At 38.5% G+C, this 25,216-nt stretch overlaps 1 protein-coding gene across 1 annotated transcript in view; it reads left to right on the plus strand.

Moving 5' to 3' along the window:
• The window catches only part of xkr4 (XK related 4), a 349,314-nt gene extending 331,665 nt beyond the window's left edge, over positions 1 to 17,649 (plus strand). Inside the window, exons 2-3 of the mRNA XM_051929358.1 lie at positions 17,114 to 17,313; positions 17,573 to 17,649. Of these exons, the coding sequence (XP_051785318.1) occupies positions 17,114 to 17,313; positions 17,573 to 17,649 (277 nt within the window). The remainder of the gene's footprint in view (positions 1 to 17,113; positions 17,314 to 17,572) is intronic.
• Positions 17,650 to 25,216: the final 7,567 nt, after the last annotated feature.

A 25,216-nucleotide genomic window follows, 5' to 3' on the forward strand; every position in this document is an offset into this window, starting at 1 on the left:
CATTGTGGCTTACCCGGCTTTAGTATACATTTAAGAAGGATGGAAAACATAAAACCAGCACCCTTGATGGTAATTGACTAAGAAATTGTTACAGTTTAAACAAAGACAATTTAAGAATACGGTGGCTCTTCTCTCTAATATGGCGGGAGACAAAAGACCTGTGAATCCTTTCTCCTATGGTTCAAAAGGGGCCCTTCACTTTCTAGTTTTTTAATACTTTTTAGGGGGGATACTACAATTATTCATCTCAAAATACAGAAGCACGACATTCGTCACTTCGTAATCCATAATCCTAGGTTCAAACCACAGGCCAGCCAATGTCAATGTGTCCTTCCATATTTCTCCACACCTGCATGGTTAGTCTAGTTTTCATCCTACATCTAAAAAGCATGTGTGGTATATTAATTGGTGACTCTTGGGGGTGAGTGGGAGTAGGGGAGTGCCCAGCAGGACAGAGACCAGCAGCCATTACCCTGTCTGTGTATTATCCAAACCCATAAGTGGATAAATGGAAATTGTATTTCTAAAACTGTACAGTTGCTGTGGGTGGTGCAGTGGGTCTCAAAAACTCAGCATCCAGTGTTCGATTCCGGCGCCTAACTGTAATGAAATTTATAAAAATTCGTTATGTAATTTTTACTCAGTATTTTCTATCATAATCTGTATCCTCGTATGTGACAGTTCTGTATTTAGTGAGTGGTATAAACTCTTCTTGAATGTTGTAGTTTGTACTGTTGTATTTCTGAGGTGGCAATGATAGACTGGCCATCTAGCTCTGTGAAGAAGAATACTTGTGTTCTGTGTTGTGTATTATATCTGCCCCATTTTTGACACCCATTGTACACTCAACCTCCTTCTAAATGGCCTTTCCCAAGATTTCTTCAGTTTTTTTCCCTACAAGGGAGAATTTTTTCTTGTCTTCATTGGGAAACAAGGATGGAGGACTTTCAAAAAACATGGCCTGTTAAAGCCCATTGAGACATTCCTTGTGTGATTTTGGGATAAACAAGAAATAAATTGTTGTTGTTATAAATATTAATTTTATGTAACTAGGGCGCCCCCTGCTCACTTCGCTCTCCGACTCCCGTGCCTGCGCTATGCATTAGCCTCTTTGCATTTCTGCCGCTCGCATATGGGGATGAGGATGTACAATTTAAACAGATTGTTATTTTCATGTGAATTTTTACATATGCATAATAGAACTATTTCACATTACAGCGAGTAATTAACCATATTAAAAAAGAGTTAAACATAATAATTTGAATGTAAATTCTGTTTTATCTTGCGTTAGAGTTATTCGTTACGTAAAATGATTCCGTTCTGTTTGGCTTTGAAATTAACACGCGAATACTTTTTAAACTTACACTTTTACTGTAAAACTTCAATAAAAACAATTTTTTGAATTAAATTTTGATCAATATCGCATTGAATTTTGATTCTGTGTTTGGACTTTCATCATGACAACGCAACATATAACTGCCCATGATAGAATTTTGTTTCTTTTTCTCTATTAAATAAAACAACTTTTTCGAATGTTTGGCTCTGAGATTTGTTAATTGTCTTTGCAAAAACTATTCTAACGGGAAACTGTTAATGTTTTAATATGAATGGCATATCAAGATCTCCTTTGATGTGTAATGTTATCCACGGAAGATGTACTACATTAACTTTTTTGGATACATCCTTCTTTCTACAGTAATTTGTGTGGTGGAAAACCAGACAGTGTTAACGGTTGTAGTTATTTTTCAGGATATTGTAAGTTGATGTTTTCATCTTCCGCATGATCGCCACCAACTGTTTCAGCATAGTCTATTGATATGCATTTAACCAATCTGCCGTGTAACCGATCGACATTTTTGTCGTTAATTCGCTTGACTTCATTTCTCGGTGCTAGGATTGCACATGTAGTCATTTTTTCTGTTGATAATCCAATTTCATGATGAAATTCTTCAATAAGATTTGGACATAATATGTATTCTTTAATTGGGAACTTAAAATGAGGAAAATGTAAAAAATTATAAGAGCTGAGAGAGGAGAAACTGTGTCAGACAAAAGTATTCACACCAATAACAGGTGAGATTACCATGTACGTGTTTGAATATGGTTGAGAGGAGCGCGTGACTTGAAATCTTATGGCTAAAGTTTCATCTTGCGGGACTTGAAAAAATCTCTTCAAAAAAGTCTTGCCTCGTCGCAGGATTTTTTTTCATATAACGGAGAGATGTCTTTGCAGTTCTGTTTTGTGATTTTTGTGTTTTTTGTCATTGTGGTTGTCACCATTTTATTTGCTAGTTTGCATGGACACAATAGCGTAGTGGACGACCCCACAGGTCCTGCAAGGAACAGGGCTCTCCAGACCCAAAGGGCCCTTTCATCAGACCTCCACAAAGACAGCCATAGAATATATGTTTAATTTTTGAAAACAGAAAAAAGATTTGGGCATTTTTAGGTTAAACAAAACGGTGAGAAGCTGCTATTTTGCACCATTTGATGTTACAAGCAACAGACTAGTTGAAAGAAGGGCACAGTGATTCTTGAAATCTGCAAAAGGAAGAGTTGCATCATGTTAAGACAAAGAAAATAACTAAGCACTGCTCAAAGCAAACAGTTGTCATAAGATAATGTCAATGCTTAAATCATAAGTGAAAGACAGAATTGGTGAAATGCTACCTCTGATGGTCATCACTGGTGATTTCTGTACATCCGGCAAATTAAGCATTGCAGCAAGCGCAACAGAAGAGGCTTCTTCTCCTTGTCCTCTTTGCAATCCTCATCCCATAATAGATGACCATGAGCCTATTAATAAAGATGTGCAGAGCAACCGGATAGCTCTAAGTCCAGGTAGAAATAGCAATATGCAGTATTGGAATAGAAACAAGAAAATAACAGTAGGTTCTCAAAATGTTTCGTAAGTTAACGGCCTAGCAGTTTTCCCTTTAATTGTAACAAACTGGCCAGTCGATGCATGGGTTTTATTTAATTTGATATCCAAGAAAACACTTGTTTGAATAGTGAATGACTTCAGTGGAGAGGCAGGTAAGTTTGAAATAAGGTAGAATACCCATGTAGCATTATTCTGGAGACTGGCAGCTAAAAACAAGAGTTGAATGAAGGAAATTGTTAAGGATTTCTCAGAATCCCATAAACGTGTTTAGTTTTTTATGTATATTTTCACTGCAGTTATTTGTAGTATTAATAGTTATGATCCAGTTTTTAAAGTGGCCTTTAATCTCGTGAATCTTATTGTACTTTTTGTTGTTTCAGATTGTTACTCCTTTTCATGAACACTGCCGTGTTATTGATAACAACTGCACAGTTGTTAAACCACCCCATATAACCCAGTGTTTGATAATTGAAACCAAATAAAAGGCCACATTCACACTGCAGCTTGGTTCCCTTTTTTTCACTAATATGTGACACAGCTCTGATGTTTTTCAAGAAGTGTTACTACGATAAAAAGATAGGGAATCAACACTTTTCAGAAAGGGTTTAACAACTGTTCTGCATTCAAACCTGTCCCATAATGCTGTCACAAGTCCTTTGGGCCACATGTTTCAATGTGCAGAACATCCACAGTGATAAATGCACACAACCTAACAGCTCTGTTTCATGTCCCGTTTCTCTTCGTTGCTATCATGAGCTCATGAAATTGCAGATGTTCTGCTGTGAAATGACTTGAAGTGGCACAACAACCAGCATCTGTTTGATAAGATTTTTCTATTCATTTTTGACATCTGGGGCACGTTCAGGATAGATATCTGTACTCATATCGTATTTGGATAAGTCGCAAAATTAATTTGAGAGGACACCAGATAATGAATCAAAATTCAGGATATAGTCACTTTTAACTACAATTTGAACATAGTCTTAAAAAGACTTGCACTTCTTCAGACAACGACTATTTTATGTTCAACAACAGCATCCAAAAAAAATGTCAAATGCTTGAAAATGCTAAATATGGGAATGTTAAATCAGGATTTCATTGCAAATGCTTTTTTTCAGGGAGGGGCCTCCATCTCCACTGGGGGCCAACAAATATCGCACTATGCTAGTGCATGGACAGCACCATATTTTGTCAGTAGTAATGATGGCGGCCTGATGTTCAAATTGTAACTCATAAAGGAAGGACTCTCACCGTTTATAAATGATTTAAAGATTTTGGGAACAATGAACTTGGCTTCTGCTTTTTGGGCTTTGCCATTTTGGCAGGTCTCTCTCTAGCTACTGACCATTGCTTGTGTGACTATTCTTTTGAAAAGCCCTCTCTTCTCTTACAGTGTAGTACTAGGGTGTTGTACCGTGTTAGCCATTATGAATGTAGAGAAAAGCCAAGCAAAATGACACCTTTTATTGGCTAACTAAAAAGATTACAAGATCACATCTTGCCTGAAGAAGGGGCCTGAGTTGCCTCGAAAGCTTGCATATTGTAATCTTTTTAGTTAGCCAGTAAAAGGTGTCATTTTGCTTGGCTTTTCTCTTACAATAAAACTTAGCAGAGTGGGGTTTGCTGGCTCCACGTGTCAGTGTGTTTTCCTCTCACATCCCAAGTGGTGTGCAGACTCCATTACCTGCTCATTTCTAAACTAGCTCTAGTCTTCACCGTTAAATCACTCTCTGTTTCACCTCCTCAAATCTGCCCACAGACTGAGGTGCCTTGGAGTCAGAATGCGCCATCTTAATTGAACTATCAGGGAACTCCCTTTCTCAAGTGAGCAAGTGGGCTTCTTACTTCCAAATGAAACTGTAAGGGTGTCTGTCATATCACACAGTGGGCTCAATATTTCTCTGACTTTTCTGCCTCGATGTCCCTCGCTACAGCCCTACATGTGGGACTCTTAATGATGGACTGGCACCCTGTTTCTGTGCTATTTCATGCTTTGTTCCCAGTGCTGCTGGGATAGGCTGTAGCTGCCCGTGACCTTGAATTGAGTTAGAAAAGCTTGAGGATGTTATGTTACTTACAACAGTTAAAAGGAATCACTTTAGTGTAGCTATTATGGTGGATTCAGATTAAAGCAGCTCCAGTCGTTATGTAGGCCGGGTACTATCCATCCATCCATCTATTATCCAACCCGCTATATCCTAACTACAGGGTCACGGAGGTCTGCTGGAGCCAATCCGAGCCAACACAGGGCACAAGGCAGAGTGCCAGCCCACTGCAGGACACACACACACACACACACACACACACACACACCAGGGACAATTTAGAATCACCAATGCACCTAACCTGCATGTCTTTGGACTGTGGGAGGAAACTGGAGCAGCGGAGGAAACCCACGCAGACACGGGGAGAACATGCAAACTCCATGCAGGAAGGACCCGAGAAGCGAGCCCAGGTCTCCTAACTGTGAGGCAGCAGCGCTACCCACTGCGCCACCGTGCCGCCCATGTAGGGTACTATTTTTTTTTTTTAACAATGACTCCTCATCCTTTGTGGCGTATACATTTAGTTCAATGCAGGCTGGGATATGTGATTTCCAGGTCAAGGGATGTGACAGATATTATAAAATAGCAACAGATAAAAATTTTAATTTAGTTAAAATGACACTAATAGGAATGTGCCATTTCACTTTTTGTAAGCAGATTAAAGACATAATTATTTAAAATTATCGAATCTTGTAGCTTCACAGATGATTGTACAGAAAGCTTATTATTGATTTTTGGGAGGTAACATTTGCACGGACTGATCTCTCTGTTTTTAGATAATGAACCAATATAAGAAAACCTGTTACGTTAATAAGTTCTTTTACAAAACATTAAATAATTAGGATATAAATTAACATTAAACATTCAGGTCTTAAATTATTAAATAATGTAGCACTATTTCAGACTGTGTAAATATAAATCAAGATAATTAGTGTTAAATAGCCAGTAGCACCAAAGCAAACTACTGTGTCTTGGTACAAGTTGTTAAATTTAATGGAAATTGAGTGGAGCTCTGGTACTCTTCATGAGCTACTTGCTGAACTGTCAGTATTTGAAATGAAAATGAACCATTTTAAGACATGATGAGCAAGCCAAAGGGCACTTGGTGTTTGTGTATTTGTGCAACCTGCAGGTGCTTCTGGGATTTCTGTCTTTTGCACCATTAGATCATTATTTTTGATAAAGAATTGCTTCCCATATTTGTTTTCTTCTCATGGGGTTTGTTGTAATTTAGTGTTTTGTTTAATTTTTTTTGGCATTTTGTGATGTCTTTTTCACTATGCTGTATATGAATTGTGACCAGTAAGGGCTGCTGCAGCCTCCCAAACCTCAGACACAAGTTACAATGGGATTCCAAAATGCACAGTGCCTCTTTTTTATTTTCTTTCTTTGTTTCCTTCCTGTCCTCCACACCTCCTGGCAAGCTTTGTTTTCTTTCCTCCCGACTCCAACTCGCCCGGATGTGTCAGGGTGGTTCCTTTTATTGTGAACCCGAGAGTATTTCCAGGGCCAGGGCATAGCGTGATGGAAGTATTTCTGGGTTAATCGAAGTCCTGGAGAATAAGGATCACATATCCCTGCAGCAGCCTCTGATGGCACCCATAGGGCATGACAAGGCTGCTCTGTCGGACTTCAGCTCCCAGTGTGCCTTGCCAGTGTCTGCACTGGTAATGTCACCCAGGAATGCTGCCATCTGTTGTGTTGGGGGAGCCGACCAGGACACCCGTACATGCATGCTGACCATCACAGCATCCACTTAGAGGTTTTGAACAGTGAGGAATCCAAAAATAAAATTAGTTTTTCATTTTAATGCAGTTTGAAAAGTAGAAAATATTAATTGTTTTACTTCAAAGCCATTTTGTTTGACCTTGGATTGTGCCACTTTGTGCACTTTTGTTGTAGTGGTTTCTATGATGTTACTACAAGTGACACCCAAGGTGACGCTGTATGTGTCATTAGGGGTCAAGGCTATAAAGGACACATCTTGGTATTCAAGATTGGATAAAAACAATGCTGAGGTGCAGTGTTGGAGGTTACACATTTAAAGAATTGTGCATTATGTGGATTACTTGTTAAAGTAACGGGTAACCTAAGGCAATATTTATTTTATTAAAGTAAAAATACCTGCATTACTTAAAAAAACAGATATGGATTAAAAAAATTATTTTGCAAAAGTATTGCATTTATCCATCCATCCATCCATTATCCAACCCGCTATATCCTAACTACAGGGTCATGGGAGCCAATCCCAGCCAACACAGGGCGCAAGGCAGGAAACAAACCCCAGGTAGGGTGCCAGCCCATTGCAGGGCACGCACACACACACACACACACACACACACACACACACCAAGCACACACTAGGGACAATTTAGGATCGCCAATGCACCTGAACTGCATGTCTTTGGACTGTAGGAGGAAACCAGAGCACCCGAAGGAAACCCACGCAGACACGGGGAGAACATGCAAACTCCACGCAGGGAGGACCCGGGAAATGAGCCCAGGTCACTTAACTGTAAGGCAGCAGCGCTACCACTGCGCCACCAGTATTGCATTTAATTAGTAACACGTTAAACAAGTTAACAGAACTGAGCATATGTTATATGTATATATTATTTAAACATTTAATCTTGCATGTGCTGATAGGTAAATTTAATCTGCTCTGTTTATAGTCACAGGGAGCCAGTGATCATCGTAGCAGCACTATTGTAGGAGTAAAACATAAAGAAAACATGGTGGACGGACCTTTACAGGGCTCAATCACACAGCCAAGTAGAAAAGAGTGTGCTGCATGCAATCCGTTCACAGACACCTAGAAATAAAGTATCAGTTTAGTTTTCATCCAGTTATTTGCTATTGATATTCTGAAACCGTGTGATCTTGTAGCACAGCGGCCAACGTTCACACCCTGAATCTTCGGGGGCTTGGGATGGTGATGGGAAAAGTGGGTGGGTTTATTTACTTCACAGCACAAGAAGGACAAGACGTATTTATACAACACAAGAACATTGTCATGTTTGGCTGTGTTTCTGCTCAGTTTCATGAAGGTTCAAATATGAGCTCAGGATTTAATAAAAAGTGCTGACCAGTGAAATGTGCAGTTTTTCATACAAAAGGGGAAGAATAAAAGTAACAAACTGTTTCTAATGCATTACATTCTATAATAAGTAACTATATATTTATTTAACTATTTTTTGTATGTAAAGTAGTGTTCCTCAGCCTTGCTGGTATGTGATTGTGTGATTCTTGCAATAAAACGTTTTCCTAGTTAACAGACTTTGATTTTTAGTTAGCTTTTCAATTCCTGATGACAGATTGGTCAAACTTTTGGTTATGATTTCAGCTTGATTTTTTAAACTACATTTCATCTCCTGATGAAAAATTCTCACTGTCTCACTCCAGAAGTGTTTTTTAATGGAACGAGTAAGACTTGTCAGGGGGGTCCCTCTTGAGGAAGCGAATGCGCATTTTGACAACATGTTTCTGTTACGACCCTTTATTGTTCCATTTCTGTTCTTTGGGCTCTGATGCGTTTTGTCAGTGAAATAGTAAATCAGGAAAATGTCAGTAGACCAATGTATTTTCAAAAACAAAACCAGGAAAGTCAGATGTCTTTAAAAAATGATTACTGTGCTAATAATTTTTTTACATAATTCCTGTATTGACATTGGAGTTTTGAGTATCATGGAGCATTTATAGCTAGGTGTTTTGGCTGTTTATTGCCTTTGGAATAGAGTGTACTATATTTCTTAAACTTTTGATATTTAGCACTACCAAAATATTATGTTTATGGACGCCTCCATTTTTGGAATTGCAGCATTCAGATGCCACTCCGAGCTTCCATGTGATGTGTTTTTGGAGGTCACTGCATTTGACATCATTGATGGAATGCCTTATATACTGATGAGACAGATCTCTTGTTATCTGAAATTTGAATTAAAACTAAGACCTTTTGGGCACATTATTCTTTATCCTATTAACTGTGAAATTATTGAAACTCTTTCTTGAGTACAATTCTTGTTCAGTGTTTTGGCAACTGATTTAGTTTTCCGTGGTTAACATCTTTTTTCTTTTTTTGACTGAATTCTTCTCCTGGTCCATTTCCAAAATCTTCCGCTACTCAGTTTTTTGGCAGTGCAATATCGTAATCATTTTTCTTTGTATCTACAGCATTTCATATATAGTACAGGGAGATTCTAATCGATGGGGCCCCAATTTATGATGTGTTACTCACGTAATAATGAAGCAATAGAAATGAAATAAATAGAGTGCATACCTTGATAGACGTGTAAACAATCCAATCAGATTCAGTGTTGGAAATAGTCGCTGTCTTCTGACAAACACATACCGACACAGCACTCCATATTGGCAAAGGCAAGAGTGAGCTCAGCGCACAACTTGGTCATATTACAACCGGGCCGAACTGACAACGTGGTATACAAAGAAATCCTTAGCAAATAATTATTGGTATATTTTCCCTCAGTTTAAAAAGGTTTACTTTTCTTCTTAATAAAAATTTTAAAGCAGTACATCGCTGCTGCGAAGCGCTGGTATTTTGCTAGTACAGTATATGATATATTTGTTATATCATTAACTTTTTTTTCTTCATTCTGCACGACAATGTGAGATTCAAATTTTTTTTGGCCATTAGTATAAACTACATGGGGTAAGTAACATAACAAAATATCATTCTTGGGTGGAGTATTCTTTTAAGAATTTTTCGGACACAATTCTGAGGAATGCATTTTTGGGTATGAACAGTGAGTCGCCCAGGTGTCACTACAGTACTTTCACTGCATAGCGAGAATAGCATGAAGGTCACTATAATCTGTTCTGCATCTCAACGTCCACCATTTAAGCCTGTGGCATGCTAACTGGGAGTGGTTATAATAATAAAACTTGTTCCCAAAATGCTGATATGAGGCATATTACCTCATTAGAAACTGATAAATTAGTATGGTTCTCCATTCTTCACAATTAAGGGATCTTTTAGAGTTACACAAATTAATCCTTTTTTGCCATAGTGATCATTTAGGAGACATCCTGCTCATGAACATTTTCTAGCTTTAAAGACAATTTCTCTTCTGACCTAATGGAGATTTTTCCTTTATAACTTATCATAGCCTAATGAATAAATGCCGTTGTTACTGGTGAAAGAGTGTAAATCGTCTAGCTGTTAATTTTAGCTTTCAGGTTGCTTTCATAATATTGTGCAAGGAAGAAATAAATATATGCTCTGTATGATGACATAGTCTTAGAAAAGCTGCAGTTTTTTTAAAGGAAACAGGCATTCACTGCCATTGAGTAAAAAAATATTTTACTATAACCTTGTTGCTCATTATAGAGACTTTTATTGATGCCTAACTGGATTAAGCACCTATATTATAAAACATTTCAAGATCTGTTTATTATATACATGCACCCATCCAAGCACACTCACATTCATGGCTAACTGTGAATTTGTTATGAAATAGTCATACAAACCACATTAAAAAATGTGCAGGCCTCAAAAATACCCCAAATTAGATTGGTAGTCCCCTAATCTGGAAACCCACAGGAGACCTCACCCCAGACAGCATGTCCCTAAACTCAAAAGGCCTGCATTGGCTTTTAAATGAGGCTCAGGCTTGTAAAGTTAAAAAGTATCACAAAATTACCATTTAGAGGCAAAGATTACCATAAACCATAGTCTTCAGGAGAAAAATGAAGCAACATTCTTTGGATTTCAAAGATTTCATATATATAAAGGAAAGTAATCACAAAACATGTAAAAAAAAGGACCATGAAATTAGTTTTAAAAAGGCAACCCATGGCTAACAATGTCTGTCTGAAATCGAAATAATTAGTCAAAAAAGATTATTAAAAAAAAAAATCTTGAGGTTGCTCACAATTATCCAGATTTCACAAGTCTCAATGCCAATCTGGAGGGCCTGATTTGAATAAATAGGCAGAGAGCACTCCTGGTGCCCATCTTCTGTCACGGTGGCCCTGCCCCCTGATGCTCAATTTTAAGGGGACAGGGTGCATAACTGAACAGTGACATAATACATACATAACAAATTTATAGACAAACAATATTTAAAATGTAGCAAGAATATAATTTAAACAAGAATGAGTTTTAATGATTGACCAAAAGGTTATAACACATGGCACTACATTTAAGCCAAGTGACTGAAATTAGCCTGGCTTGTTGGCAGACATGCTGTTTGTTTGGGATACCTGAGAGTCCATAAGGATGTTGCTGCATCTGTGCAAACAAAACACAAATAGAATCAGCTGCTGTCTGGAATGTAATTTATTCCAAGTCAGTCTTATTCCAAAGACAAGGTGAGATAAGGAGAAAATGTCCCAAAGGATCAAGAGTAAACAAGCAAACAATGGGAACTGCTTCAAAGGTTGAGCTATGCATTACATAGCAAATTTCATGGTGGATACCTTCCAGATCACTTTATATGTCTCATAGTAAAACTTTATAGCTGCATTTAGCTCATTTAACCATAACTTATACAACCTCCCTAAAAAATGATAAGCGATTAAGGAGGGTTGATGCCTTGTATTTGTCTATTTTATTTTACTGTCTATGAGCGATCTGAACAATGTTTAACAAGATCAAGCTGATATCTCATTTTCCATTTTAAGAAAGTAAAGCTAATGTATCCTTCTTGAATTATAAAATAAAAGAATAATTGGTGAGTACTCCATTCAAGAGCTAGTGCATCAAAAATCATGATATTTTGTGATACTTAAGCATTAAGTGAAGATAACTTCTTACTTTTAGTTGTGCTCCTCAACCCAAATCGTATGTCAGTCCACTGCCTATATTCAAGCTTGTAGCTGGAAGAGAAGCTAAGGTGAAAACACAAAGTAGCCATGTTTTGTTAACACCACATACACTGGTATGGACAATCATACAGCATGCGGAAGGTGTTAAAGAAAATAACTTACCTTGATGTAGATTAAAAAAAATATACTAGTAAAGTGGACCACACTTGACTGTGACAAGCAGAACTTATTGCGTGTTTCAGCCTATAATTCCACTTGAAAACCATTACCAGCCATTTTATTATTCTGAAACAGCCATATTTTGTTTTCGAAGTTCATGGTCCATTATATTTATACTTATTTACGCAGGCATGAACCACTGTAACTTATTTATTAAAGTGATTAGACCATTTTCAACATATACAGGCAAGTGTGCAGAAAATAAATTAAATATTTTCCAATATACACCTAATAAAAATATACCAGTAAAGGTCAATCCAGTTACAGTTTGCTGTTTAGTGTTGTTTCTTTTACAACAAACAAACAAAACAAACAAAAAAGAAGCCTTGTGCCTTGTAAGGACCTCCTCCCTGGTTTTAGCAAGACCAAATGTAGTCAGTTGAAGTTAGTGGGCCTCCATTTTATTAGTTCTGTTACAGTATCTCTGTGCTTGTTGAAGAGAAGACAGGCTGTGTCCATTGGAGCAGCGTACGTTGATTTTGGATCTGTATGCTCATGCACCTTCCTCCATGCCAACACATAAGGGAATCATGGAACAATATCTAAGCGCAATTGCCCATGTGAAATGCACAATTCAGCATCAGGTAAAAAAGTGTTGTACTACTGGTTCTTTGAGCAGTGCACTGAAACCAAGATACTCTTCCATTCGTACCCCAGATATTTTTGTCAAAATGCAAATTGTTCAAAAAGAAATCCTCATATGTCTAGAGAAACAACAGACAGGGTAAGACCTGCTTTCATGAACATATTACACACATGGAATTTTACATCTCAGCCAGTTGAGATCATTATCAGGACAACCTTTAAATTGATCAGTAGTGTTCTTTAATAGGATTCCCTAATAATAGTAAAGTAACATTTATGAGTAATAAAACATCTGTTATTCTTTTATTACTATTCAAACATCTAATGACATTGACACTAATCATAGAATACCAAAAGTAATATCATGTTTGTTATTCTTTTATTACTAATAAAACTTTATATGACATTGACAATGATAATAAAATAACTTTTCAAGCATAATGCAACATTTGTTACTATTTTATCACAAATCTCTTAATGACATTAGGACATGAAAACGCAAGAAATTTGACAAACGAGAGGAGATCATTCAGTCCACGAGGCTCATTTGTTTAGCTAATAGCTAAGCTGTCCCAATCTCTCATCAAGATTCTTCTTAAAGGTTGTCAAGGTTTCAGCTTCAACTACTTGACTTGGTAGTTTGTTCCAGGTTCTCAAACCTCATTGCCTAAATGCACTCCTCCTGTACGTGATTCACCATTTAGCTGTACAAATTCTGTTGGATCTGCTTTATTGATGCTTTAGGAATTTGTAAGACCCGGGGCCTCATGCATAATGCCGTGCGTGGAATTCACACTAAAACATGGCGTACAGACAAAAGTCGAAATGTGCATACGCACAAAAAAACTCAGATGCAGAAAAACGTGCGTAAGCCAACTTCCACGCACCTCCACTGCTGCCCCGGGAATTACGCCTCTTTGAATATGCAAATCAATATGAATATTCCCTTAAGTTCAGCGTTTTGTAAAAAGACAATGCCAAAAGCACAGGGAAAAAAGAAGAACATCAGCAAATGCCAAGTGGAGGCAAGGAAAAACATATTATTTGTTGGTTTAAGCAATTGTATAAAACAACAAAAGGAAGTTGATCAAAAGTTCAAGTTCAGAAAGTCGCGCAGTGCCCAAAACAATAAAGAAGTTGTCAGATATCAAAGTCACAGTGAAAAGGCGAGTCGTAGCCCACCATCAGAGTGTCATATGCAAGCTTATTAGGGTACAGAGAAAAGAAAAAAAGGGGACACAGTGGGAAAAAAGCTCGAAATGTCAACTTTAATCTCGAAATTTCCACTTTAATTGTGTAGTTTATTTTGTCATTAAAGTAGAATGTCATAAATTAATCTTAAAATCTTTTAATTTACTAGTTTCTCAGATCCCATCGTAGCTAAAGCAACATGTTAAATGCTTGGTATTTTGTGTGTTCGCCTATGTACTCTATGTGTGTGAATCACTATGTGCTTCTTAAATGGGCTTTCTCCTACGCCGACAGGACACAGAATCCAGTACATTCATGATATTACAGCTCTCTGAACAATTTAAATACTAAGATGTATACTTGATATCATTTTCATGATGAAATGAATCCCCCATCTATTATTTATAACTGATATTTTTTTACTAAGTTAAGTTCATCTATGGCTGAGGTTAACTTCCCTGTATGCTAGATAAATCCTTATTCAAATGCCAGTACAGATTGTGTACCCAGTAAATCGTTTAACTATTTTCTCGGACACGAATGCCAAGGTCAGAGTCGGTAAATCTTTAATGAGCTATGTGCCTGTTGAGAATCTTTAACATGGCCAGGTCTGTTTCAGAGCCATCTTATCAAAACTAAATGAAATGTTTTTGTGTTGTTACCCTTAACTTTTCCCCACACTAAGCTGTTCCTCGTGTTTCTCTAACCTCCCTAAAAATTCTAATTTTCTTTTTTTTAAACACCAGAATTTTCTTTTCATTTCCAAAGAATGGATTTTCTTGGTTTCTCCGTTTACTATGCTTGAAAATCCCTCTGCTTTATGCTACTTTATCCACGTACAACATACCTGAGTGTGTAAATGTATTACACACACTTGTGCTCTAGATACCGGGTCTTCTTTTCCTTTCCACACTCTAGTAGTTCTGCTTGTTTCCCCACATGGGGTTACTCTTTCTTCTCAAATGTCTTGATTAATCGCTTTGTTTTGTTGCCTCTGAACACTTGACCTTTTTATTTGCCTTTTATTCTCTTCATAAGTACTTGGCTTCTGTTGTTTTTCAAACTAAACTCTGAATTGCTAATTTGTCCTTTTTCATATTAGATTTAGATTGCTATTATGTTCCTTTATCCTCTAAGGATTTTCTTTCCATTTAAACCCTTCTTAAAATGAGGGTCTGTCTTCAATTTAGAGTCCTTCTAAATAAACATTAATTTACTTGACTAAGAGTTTAAAAAAACGATTTAAACTTTTCCATAAAAGTCTCAATCAAAAAGTAGGAAAATAACCAGAATGAGGAAGGAGACACTTGTGGGTGTAACTGGAAGAATAGTCAGCATAGCACCAAGGTCAATATGCTGGGGAACGAAAAGTAATGGCTACCAAAATGACAAAAAAACACGTTTGAGGTCAGGAAGAAACGAAGGTGAAGCCCAAAGTCAAAAACGCTTGGAAAAGAAATTGGCAGTGAAACTAACTTTCTCTCATTACAAAAAATGTTATGTCCTTTATCGAAACAGAGGGCAAACGTTAACTGAACTTGTATCTTGCTCTTAAATAAGAGAGCAGCTATGATACCAAATGCCTGCAAGTGCAGAGTGGTGTCGTAACAATCAAAACTCAAAATGGCAGAGCTAATGTTGTCAGGCTGTTAAACAATGCAAAGAAAAGTACATATATGGCGGAGAAAATTATTGGAACCGTCTGCCTTCCATCTAGGACATTCTTCATAAATGCTGGGTCTGCAAGGCTTCCAGCATTATTGAGGACCCCCTCACTTCCCCCACTAACTGTTTACCCTCCTGATGTCTGGCAGAATGTACCACAGCATTTGGCCTGCCTGTTTCACCAGCTGTTAGACTCCTCAACAGCCTTTTGTCCTTCCCTGCCACCCTGACTAAATGACATAACGTCACACCATTTCTTTATGTTGCATAGACACTTCTATTTAAACAGACATAGCAATCGCACTCCCTATTAACTCTGCTGCTGTTGCACTACAACCTATGAATCTCCACCCAAAATTATATTTTTTTAAATGTTACATACCCACTATTGTTTGAATTGATGGGCCAGAAACATTTTTAATCTCATGTTTTCATGTATAACAAAGTTTAGGCTTTAATGGAAGTGAGCAGTGTCCAACAGCAAACAATATCAAAACGTCCATGAAAAAAAATTTCATGTTACTTGTGTCACATAATCCACTCAAGTTGCATAATCTACATGGCAAGTGTATCGAGGAAAGGGGGATCTTAAATTGAAAAGTGTAACCCCATGTGAAAGGGCTTCATTTATTGTGGTGATTTAACAATGTTTTAGCAAAAAACTTTTCACATTTTGACTGTACGTCAGGATGACTTGACGTGAATTATACGACATGAGTAATGGAAAGAGTGTTTTATGGACAGTGTGGAACGAGCCCCGGATACAGACAGGCAGACATGCTAATTTGCACCACCACACGTTTATTTACACTATTATTTACAAAGTCTTGTGCCACACAAATCCCAATCTCCCCCAAAGTCCAGGCCAACCACACTTTGCCTTCTTCAGACCGCCTCCTTCTCTCTTTCTCCAACCTCGTCCTGCTTCCACCTGACTCCAGCCTCGAATGAAGGGAGGCGGCCCCTTTTATTCATACCCGGATGTGCTCCAGGTGTGCACCGGCAATCTTCCACCGACACGCCCCAGTGTGGCAGAAGTGCCGTCTGTCTCCCCGGAAGCACTCCGGGTGTTCCCTCTCTTCTTCCCCCCAGCACTTCCTGGTGTGGCGGAAGTGCTGGGGTCCAGGGTCCATCAGGCATGACGACAGCCCCTGGCGGTGGCCACAGGTCCCTACAGGGTTGAGCTTCTAAGCCCTGTACCCGTGGCCCCCAATACAACCAGGGCAGTCGCCCCCTCGTGGTCAGGAGGAGGCATGAGCCCTCCTCCTGTCTCCCTGGGCGTCCTGGCCGGGTAGGAACCCCAGCCGGGTGTCATAACAGATATCGTTTGCTGTTGTCTACCGTTTGTCACTGCCAGCTCCCATTAAAGCATAGCCTTCCATAGCTCTGTTTTACATGAAAACATGAGATTAGAACTTTTTCTTGGCTATCAGAAAAGCCATGTGGGCCAAGTAATATTTTAAACAATATCTTTTTTAGATATAATATTCCTTTACAAACTTTATAATGTCCTGATGTGAAAATATATACAAAGAAAAGGATCAAAATAAGAACCAAGAAAAAAAGAATAGTAAAAGAGTGTCAAAACATGCTCAAATATCACCAACAAAGAAAAGCCACAAATACACATTAGGTTTTGGGTAAAGGTTTTATTGGGAGCACCTGAATAATTTTGTGAAGTGAAATCAATCAATAAAAAGTAGTAGACTGATCCAATCTTTCTGTTTTGCTCACATTTTAGATATTTTCACACCATCTACCTGGGCATACGAAGCCGACGGAGCGGGGAAAATGACAAGTGGCGCTTCTATTGGAAAATGGTATATGAGTATGCAGATGTGAGCATGCTGCATTTGCTAGCCACCTTTCTGGAAAGCGCTCCTCAGCTTGTCCTGCAGCTCTGCATTATAATTCAGACCCTGAGCATAGAGGCTGTCCAAGGTAAGAGTTTCACTCTAAGTCCTAATGCTACCTTTCATATACAGAAATAAAAATCGAGAAATGTGACGGAATTGTTGGTTTTTGTTCTGCTCTAATTTATATATAATTGCCACTTTATATAACCTAAATGTACCCTGGCAAACTATAAATGTTTTATTTTTTAAATGTGCTTTTGCAACAATTAAAAGAAATGTTTTTACTTCTTTCTATTACTTTACTAATTACATATAAATATACACATACATAATACTTTTTGTAGAATTTGTACACGATAGTGAAAAAGGAAGTGTGCCCTCATTTACAGTAACTGTATGCTTTACACCTCAAGAAAACTGACAATCATCATCTACGATTCTTAAGTCCTCAAATGAGTAAAATTCACCTTCAATTGACAAAACACATAACAAACTTTATTTTGTAATTTATATTTTCAATAATAAATAAGACTGCATATACAAACAATATGTGAATAAAATATACCTCATGATTGAGTAGCTAATAAAAGAAGGTGGTCTTTCTTTTTCACATCACTGTATATTACATAAAATATGATTTTTAAAATACAGTTAAACAACACAATATACAATACATGACACCATTACATTATATACAGTAGTAGTGAAAAATAAAGTGTACAAAACACAAATGGATAAAACAATCTAGTTAAGTAGAATTATCCTTTTGTCCAGTTTTTATAGAATAAACATAATTTATATTGGATGAAGGAGTTTAGAAATCAGGAAAAGACAAAGGTGAATCAGAGACTTGTTTAAGAGGAGTGACTGCAGTAGGGAAGAAACTGTGCCTGTGTCTAGTAGTTCTTGCCTTTAGTGACCAGTAACGCTTCCTCAATGCTAATAACTAAAAGACGTTTTTTTAATCTTTTATATTTCTTCACCGTGTACAATTTCTTGTATTAGGAATTTGTTATTTTTCGCATATCCCTTGGGGTCAGAGCACAGAGTCATCCAATATACAGCACCCCTGGAGCAGTTGCATGTTAAGGGCCATGCTCATGGTCCCAGCGGAGCAGGATTCTTTTAGGCAGTGACGGGATTGAAACTTGCAACCTTCTGGATACCAGCGCAGATCTTTAGCCTCAGAGCCACCACTCTGCCTTGGTTGCTTAGTTTTTGATTTTACTTCCGGTATGTTTCCTGACCCATGATGTATACAGGACCTTGGTGCAGTCCAGTTTCAGTCCTACAGTCTTTTCTGCTGTCCCAATAACATGGTGCAGTTTATGCTTTAAGAGAGTAGATGCACTGCCATACTTACCAAACTGTTAAGGTGAAAGTGCGGGTGCTTTTAATAACAGCTCGATAAAACTGAGGGATAATTGTGCCAAGAAATGTAAATGATTCCACTCTGTTCACAGTGACATTAATGACTAGGGATGTAGGAGGTGAGGAACGTCTCCAAAAATCCACAGTCCTTTCTACTCTTCACAAGGTATTCAAGTTAAGCTTGTTGGGGTTGCACCAAATGGATAGCCAATCCGGGCGGTGTCATTAGCAAACTTCATCAGTTTAATAGATGGTTCACCGTAGGTGCAGTCATTGGTGTAGAGAGAGTAAAGTAGAGGAGACAGAACACATCCTGGAGGGGACCCTGTAATCAGCGTCAGGGGCCCTGACTGATATTTGCCTATCTTCATCGTATGACATCAGTTTCTTTAGAATGTCAGAGATCCAGAGACATGTGACACAGTCTACATTTGTATAGAAAAGTTTTCTATGGAAGCTCTGGTATGATTGTGTTAAATGCAGAACTGAAATCCACAAAAAAGGTTCTGACATAAGCAGACGAGGTGTCTAAATGCTGCAAGATGTGGTGGAGAGCCATGTTTACAGCATCCTCAGCTAATGTGTTGGTTCAGTAAGCAAAACTGTAAAAGGTCAGGGAGAGAATTTTTGATAGATCTGTGATGCTGAAGAATCAGACAGTACCAACAACTTCTGCTATCAATGCATACTTTATTTTATGTGGGAACTTTGTGAAACATGTCGACAACAATCGCATCAACAATCACATCATCCACTAAATGTTGAAAAGACAGAGTTATTATCCATAACCCACTTATAGAAAGTGGCCGACTAGTTGTTCTCAGGAGGGAAAATAAGACCATACATTTGTGTAACAGTCGATCATTTACTTTAAACATATTATAAAAAGTGTCTGAAAATTTGAATTGAAATTCAAATTTTAAACAAGGAAATAGCTGTGTTCAGAATTTCAGGAAAAGAGCTTCTAGAACTAGGAGGTATCAATAGCACCAATCAGATACCACAGGCAAAATCAGCAAATAAACAAGAAGGAGCAGTCAGGTAGAAGACATTTCATTGGAGTAGACTCCCAAACTGGATAGTCTCTGATATTCTGTCCAGTCTAGTCATAAATATAAGATCAGATGTAAGCTTGGCAAGTTCTACACCTTCTTTCAAAACCCCTGGCTTAAATTAAAATATATAAATTCAACTCCAGCTCCACACATCTGGGGACAGAGGTGCAGTAGGTGAGTTGTTGTGGGCACTAGTGGGCTCCTGATAATCAGTCCTAGTGACTGAAATGTTTTCATGAATATCTGGCTGCTTGTGAATGCTGGCATGTTTCCGTGGCCATACAGCAGTATCACAAGTGCTCTGTAGTATGAGAGTAGATGTAGTCCTCATCTTTAAACATGTGGATCGACTAATCAACGTTCTCCTGTATTTATGTACAGGATAGCTGCTATCCTAAATGGAAGCTATTTGAATTTAAACTATTTTCTTTGACGACTTGGGCCTCCTTGACATATTAGAACATGGAAATATGTGCATTTCAGGTTGAGAGATGTTAACTAACCATCTTTGAGAATAGCTCTGATAATGTTTCTTTTTTCAAAATTACTCTTCAGATCTGAAGATATGGAAAAAATTATTTAAATACCTAATGCCTAATATTATCCTCAATTTTCCAGATTTTTTTTGATGGTTCACATTATTTAAAGATATTTTATTTTGCAGTGTGAATCATCAGTAGTTGCTTCCTTTTCTTGAATATCATTAATCTGTGCGGCAAATTCCAGTTTGTTTGTAGCACATCCTTGGTAACAGTATGACAGGGTTTTGCAAGTCATCTAGTTGGATTAAATGAAATTTTACCCTTCTGTGTGGGGCCAAAACCACACAATGACTTGAATTGCAGGACATGCAGGTATTTTGTTTTTGTGTAAGCCTGGGCAGGACTACAAGGGAATTTTGGAGTCAAGTGGTTGGAACTACAGGACATCTACACTAAGCTCTCCTTTCTTCAACACCCCACCATTTATTTAAAACAGATAACTTCTAAAGATATTCAGAGATGTAATGCTTGTATATTTTTTAGATGTGATTTAATTCACTTATGACACTTTGTGCATATCAGCAATAGTCCTAAAATGATGGTAAAGTTTTCTTTTACATTCAAAGAATGAAGGGCCAAGTTCAATAGCTAAAGGATCGTGTTTTTGAGATTTTTAATTTTGTGTTTTTGAGATTTTTAATTTTGTGGCTTGGTAGTCATTTGGCCTTGGACCCCTGCAGATTTTGCTTTTTTTCTCTAGCATCTTGGCCCAGAATTTTCTTTATTTTTTCTGTCTTCCCCGGCAATCTGACCTTAGCCTCAGGAATCTATTTATATGAACTCTGCTATTTCTATAACTTGTATATCTCTGTGTTATGTAAGTGTGTATTGATTTATTCTTCTCTATTATTTTTGGTATACCATTTATTTATTCTTATACTTATCAATTTCTAATTTGTTTTGTTTTTTCATGCTGCTTTTTCTTTAACAACTTGTAAAGCACTTTAAGCTGCATCCGGTGTATGGAAATCCATCCATCCATCCATTATCCAACCCGCTATATATCCTAACTACAGATTCATGGGGGTCTGCTGGAGCCAATCCCAGCCAACACATGGCGCAAGGCAGGAAACAAACCCCGGGCAGGGCGCCAGCCCACCGCAGCAGTTTGTACAGTTTTTATTAGAAATGCTTGACTTTTTCATTTTGACTTTCTTGTTGTCTGCCGTTTATTGTAAATAATCCTTTATTGATTGTCCATCCATCCATCCATCCTCTTCCGCTTATCCGAGGTCGGGTCGCGGGGGCAGCAGCTTGAGCAGAGGTACACAGACTTCCCTCTCCCCAGCCACTTCTTCTAGCTCTTCCGGGAGAATCCCGAGGTGATCATCCTGATCAGATGCCCGAGCCACCTCATCTGACTCCTCTCGATGCGGAGGAGCAGCGGCTCTACTCTGAGCCCCTCCTGGATGACTGAGCTTCTCACCCTATCTTTAAGAGAAAGCCCAGACACCCTGCGGAGGAAACTCATTTCAGCCGCTTGTATTCGCGATCTCGTTCTTTTGGTCACTACCCATAGCTCATGACCATAGGTGAGGGTAGGAACATAGATCGACTGGTAAATTGAGAGCTTTGCCTTACGACTCAGCTTCTTTTTCACCACGACAGACTGATGCAGAGCCCTCATCACTGTGGACGCCGCACCCATCCGCCTGTCGATTTTATTTATTGATTGTCCTTTTGCATATTGATGTGTATACTATTTGTGTGAATGAGTTTTTTTTTTTTTGGCCTTGTACTATTTTTTTCCAGCACTGTGTTATTCTTTGTTTTACTCAGTAGGATCTACTTGACTTAGGTAGGTGCTTAGTCCAGATCACATAGGGTCTGGTGAGCAAAACAAGCTCTGATGGACTTGACCATAAAGTCTCCATTTTTAACCTGCTTACTGCTACGTTTTGGACCTGTTATGTTTTTAAGCAGCCATGGTGATTTCTTTGGGATAAGGCTCCTCTCATGTGCCAACTTTAAAAGAAATAGTTATAATTCGTACAACACACACTCCATCAATTCCATTTAATTCTGGGAAACTGCTGATTTTGATGATCTCTAGTAGTTACTTCCAAGCATTTTCTTGGCCTACTGGGTCTTAGCATGGCCACTATCATTTTAGGTAACGTTCCTCAAACCGCTTGTCCCTACAAACCTTGAGACAGAGGGCAGACTGCCGTTGCAGTACGGCTACAGAGTTACACTGAGTGCTCCAGCGATGTCATCACTTTGCAATGAAGTAGACTGACTGCCTACGGGGATACAGGAATGTTTCTCTAGCCCAGTAGTCTAATTTGCTTATTTTTCCTCTCCTAATGAGAGTGGTGGAGGTGTAAGTTCACTGGCAGATATTAGCTCCACGTGCCTCAATATAAATATCATCTCAAACATAAAATAAGCAGCAGGCTTAAAGTTCAAAGGCTACCTGGTAGAAACAGAACGTAAAGCGAATTCCCACCTCCTTAAACACCCCCCCCACACCCCCAACGCTGTGGCTTCAAATCAAAAGCTCAAATTTGCTTGAATGAACTTCACATTCGGGCACAGCTCTCATTTCCCAGAAGTATTTATTTAGCAGTAGTGTTTTGGATATTGTGAGTTTATGATAAACAAGTTATCATTTTTGGGTGGAGTATTCCTTTAACAGCTTGGAAAAAACAAGATAAAAATCATAAACAGCATTAAATTATTAGCTACATGTGTTCCTGTTTATTCATCTAGTTTCATATGGCTCCAGATCCCTTCACACAAAAGCAAACCATGTCTTTTGATGAAAACTTACATTGATATGAGTGATTTAACGACGTCAGTTTCAGTTATTAACATCGATATAAATGTCTACCAGGTAAAAATAAGGTGGGCAGGCATAGCAGTGCTTAGTGTGAAAAAAAAACAAGAAGAACTCATTTTCCCTGGCAGCCTTTCGAATAATTTGTTAGCTTTGAGGCTAAATCACAGCTGTCAGGCTATTATTTGGGATTTATGTTCAGTTTTGGTTTTATATTTGAAAGAGCCTAATATAAAGACTTTGGATTTAAAGTCTTGTGAAAATAATATTTATTTAAAAATGTCTGTATACTAATAACACAGTAGACAGCTGAAATGAGTCAGACACATGTTTTCATAAGGTCTGATTATTGTTCTCATTCATATAATTAAGGAAATTGATAAAGTATGGGACTTGCTATTGTGCGGAGAAAGGGGCTCTTGAGCATTCAATGGTACTGTTTTCCTTTTTTTGACCTTTTAAATTAAGTTAAAAGTTTGCCATTTTAATTATGTTTACTGTATGATCGTGCAGTGCTTATCTCTGCTGTCTCATCTCAAACATTCAGTTTTGTGTTTTAACCTGCACCTTGTGGATTGTGCACGTACTCCCGTGCAATGATTGTTTCTCTTTGAAAAGTTTCTATTCAATGGAATACATTTTTGTTACATTAGATTGCATTAGATATGCTTTATTAATCCCCTGGGGAAAATTCAAATGCATAATGCATCAAAAACATAGAATACACAGATATGTACTATATCTCCGGAATCTCTTGCATGATTCTTTAGTAATGAGTCTCTTTGGTTATCAACTGTTTTTTGTTTTTGACATCTATCCCAGTTTTTCTCCTTTATTCCAAAGATGAATTGCCCATGGAAGGGTCTCCCAAGGCAAGTTGGTCCTAGGTGAGTATCAAGCTAAGTGCAGCTCACATAACTATCAAGGATCAGTAACTTCACGTAGAAAAGGGAAACCAGGAACCCCTTCCTAGAGCCAGACCATGGGACCATCCTCCAATAGGCCTACCACCTGCAGGAGGAACCACGTCTCTGGTGCATTGTGAACTGGGTGGAAATCAAAGGCAAGTGTACTGGTGAACTAATACCTTAATGATGAAACTGACCTCTCTGGGGGAGACGTTGCCAGAGCTGGCACATGTTTCTGTACTCCTTGAGGATTCTTGTGTGCCAGCTCAGGCTACTTCTCCCCCAGAGAGTGTTTCAGGAGTAGGGAGTGCAGGGTCTGCAGCCAGAGCTTGGTTCACACAAGCCAGACTTGTTCTGGGTGGGTATGGGACTCCACCAGGGCTGCTCTTTCTCACTGATCCTGCTCATAATTTTTATGGACAGAATTTCTAGACATAAGCAAGGGGTGGAGAAGGTCCAGTCCAGTGACATCAGGATCATGTTTCTGCTTTTTTCTTGTTTGTTTTTTTGGGTGATGACCTCAGGTGCAAATTGGAGCAATTTATGGCCAATTGGGAGGCGGTCAGGATAAGATTCAGCACCTCTAAGTCTGAGATCATGGTTCTCAGCCAAAAAATGGTGGAGTTCCCTTTTTAGGTTGTGGAAGAAGTGCTACTGCAAGTTGAGGAGTGTATCTCTGAGTCTTGTTCATGAGTGAGGGAAGAATGTAGTGGAAGATTGACAGACAAATCAGAGCAGCATCAGCAGACATTGTAACAGTCAGTCATGGTGAAGAGAGAATTGAGCTGAAAGGCAAACGTCTTGATTTACTTGCCGATCTAAATTCTGATCCTCACTTATAGCCATGAATTTTGGGTAGTGAACAAAAGAACTGGATTGTGGATACAAGCAGCAGAAATGGCCTTCCTTCTTAGGGTGTATGGGCTCAGCTTTAGGAGCACAGACATTCAGTAGAAACTCAAAGAAGGGCCACAGTTTCTCTACATCAAAAGAAGCCATCTGATGGTTCAGGCTCCTGATAAGGATGCCTCATTGACTTCTCCCTGCAAAGGCGTTTCAGGCATGTCCAGTCGGGAGGAGACATTGGGGTAGTTTTAGGACGACCTGGAGAGATTACAGCATATCTCTTGGTATCCCCCTGGAGGAGTTGGAGGAGGTGGTGGGGAAAAGGAATATCTGACTTAGACTGACCCAGACCCAGAGAAGCGGCAGAAAATAGATGGATGGATGGATGTAAGGTTTGAGAATTTTAAGTTATTCCACAATACAGGTAGCTATCTGCTTTAATCTGTGCAGAAACATTTGATTTCTGCTTTGTGTTATTGGACACTTG

Source organism: Erpetoichthys calabaricus, chromosome 6 (genome assembly GCF_900747795.2).
Source record: "Erpetoichthys calabaricus chromosome 6, fErpCal1.3, whole genome shotgun sequence".
In the NCBI taxonomy this organism is placed as follows: Eukaryota; Metazoa; Chordata; class Cladistia; order Polypteriformes; family Polypteridae; genus Erpetoichthys; species Erpetoichthys calabaricus.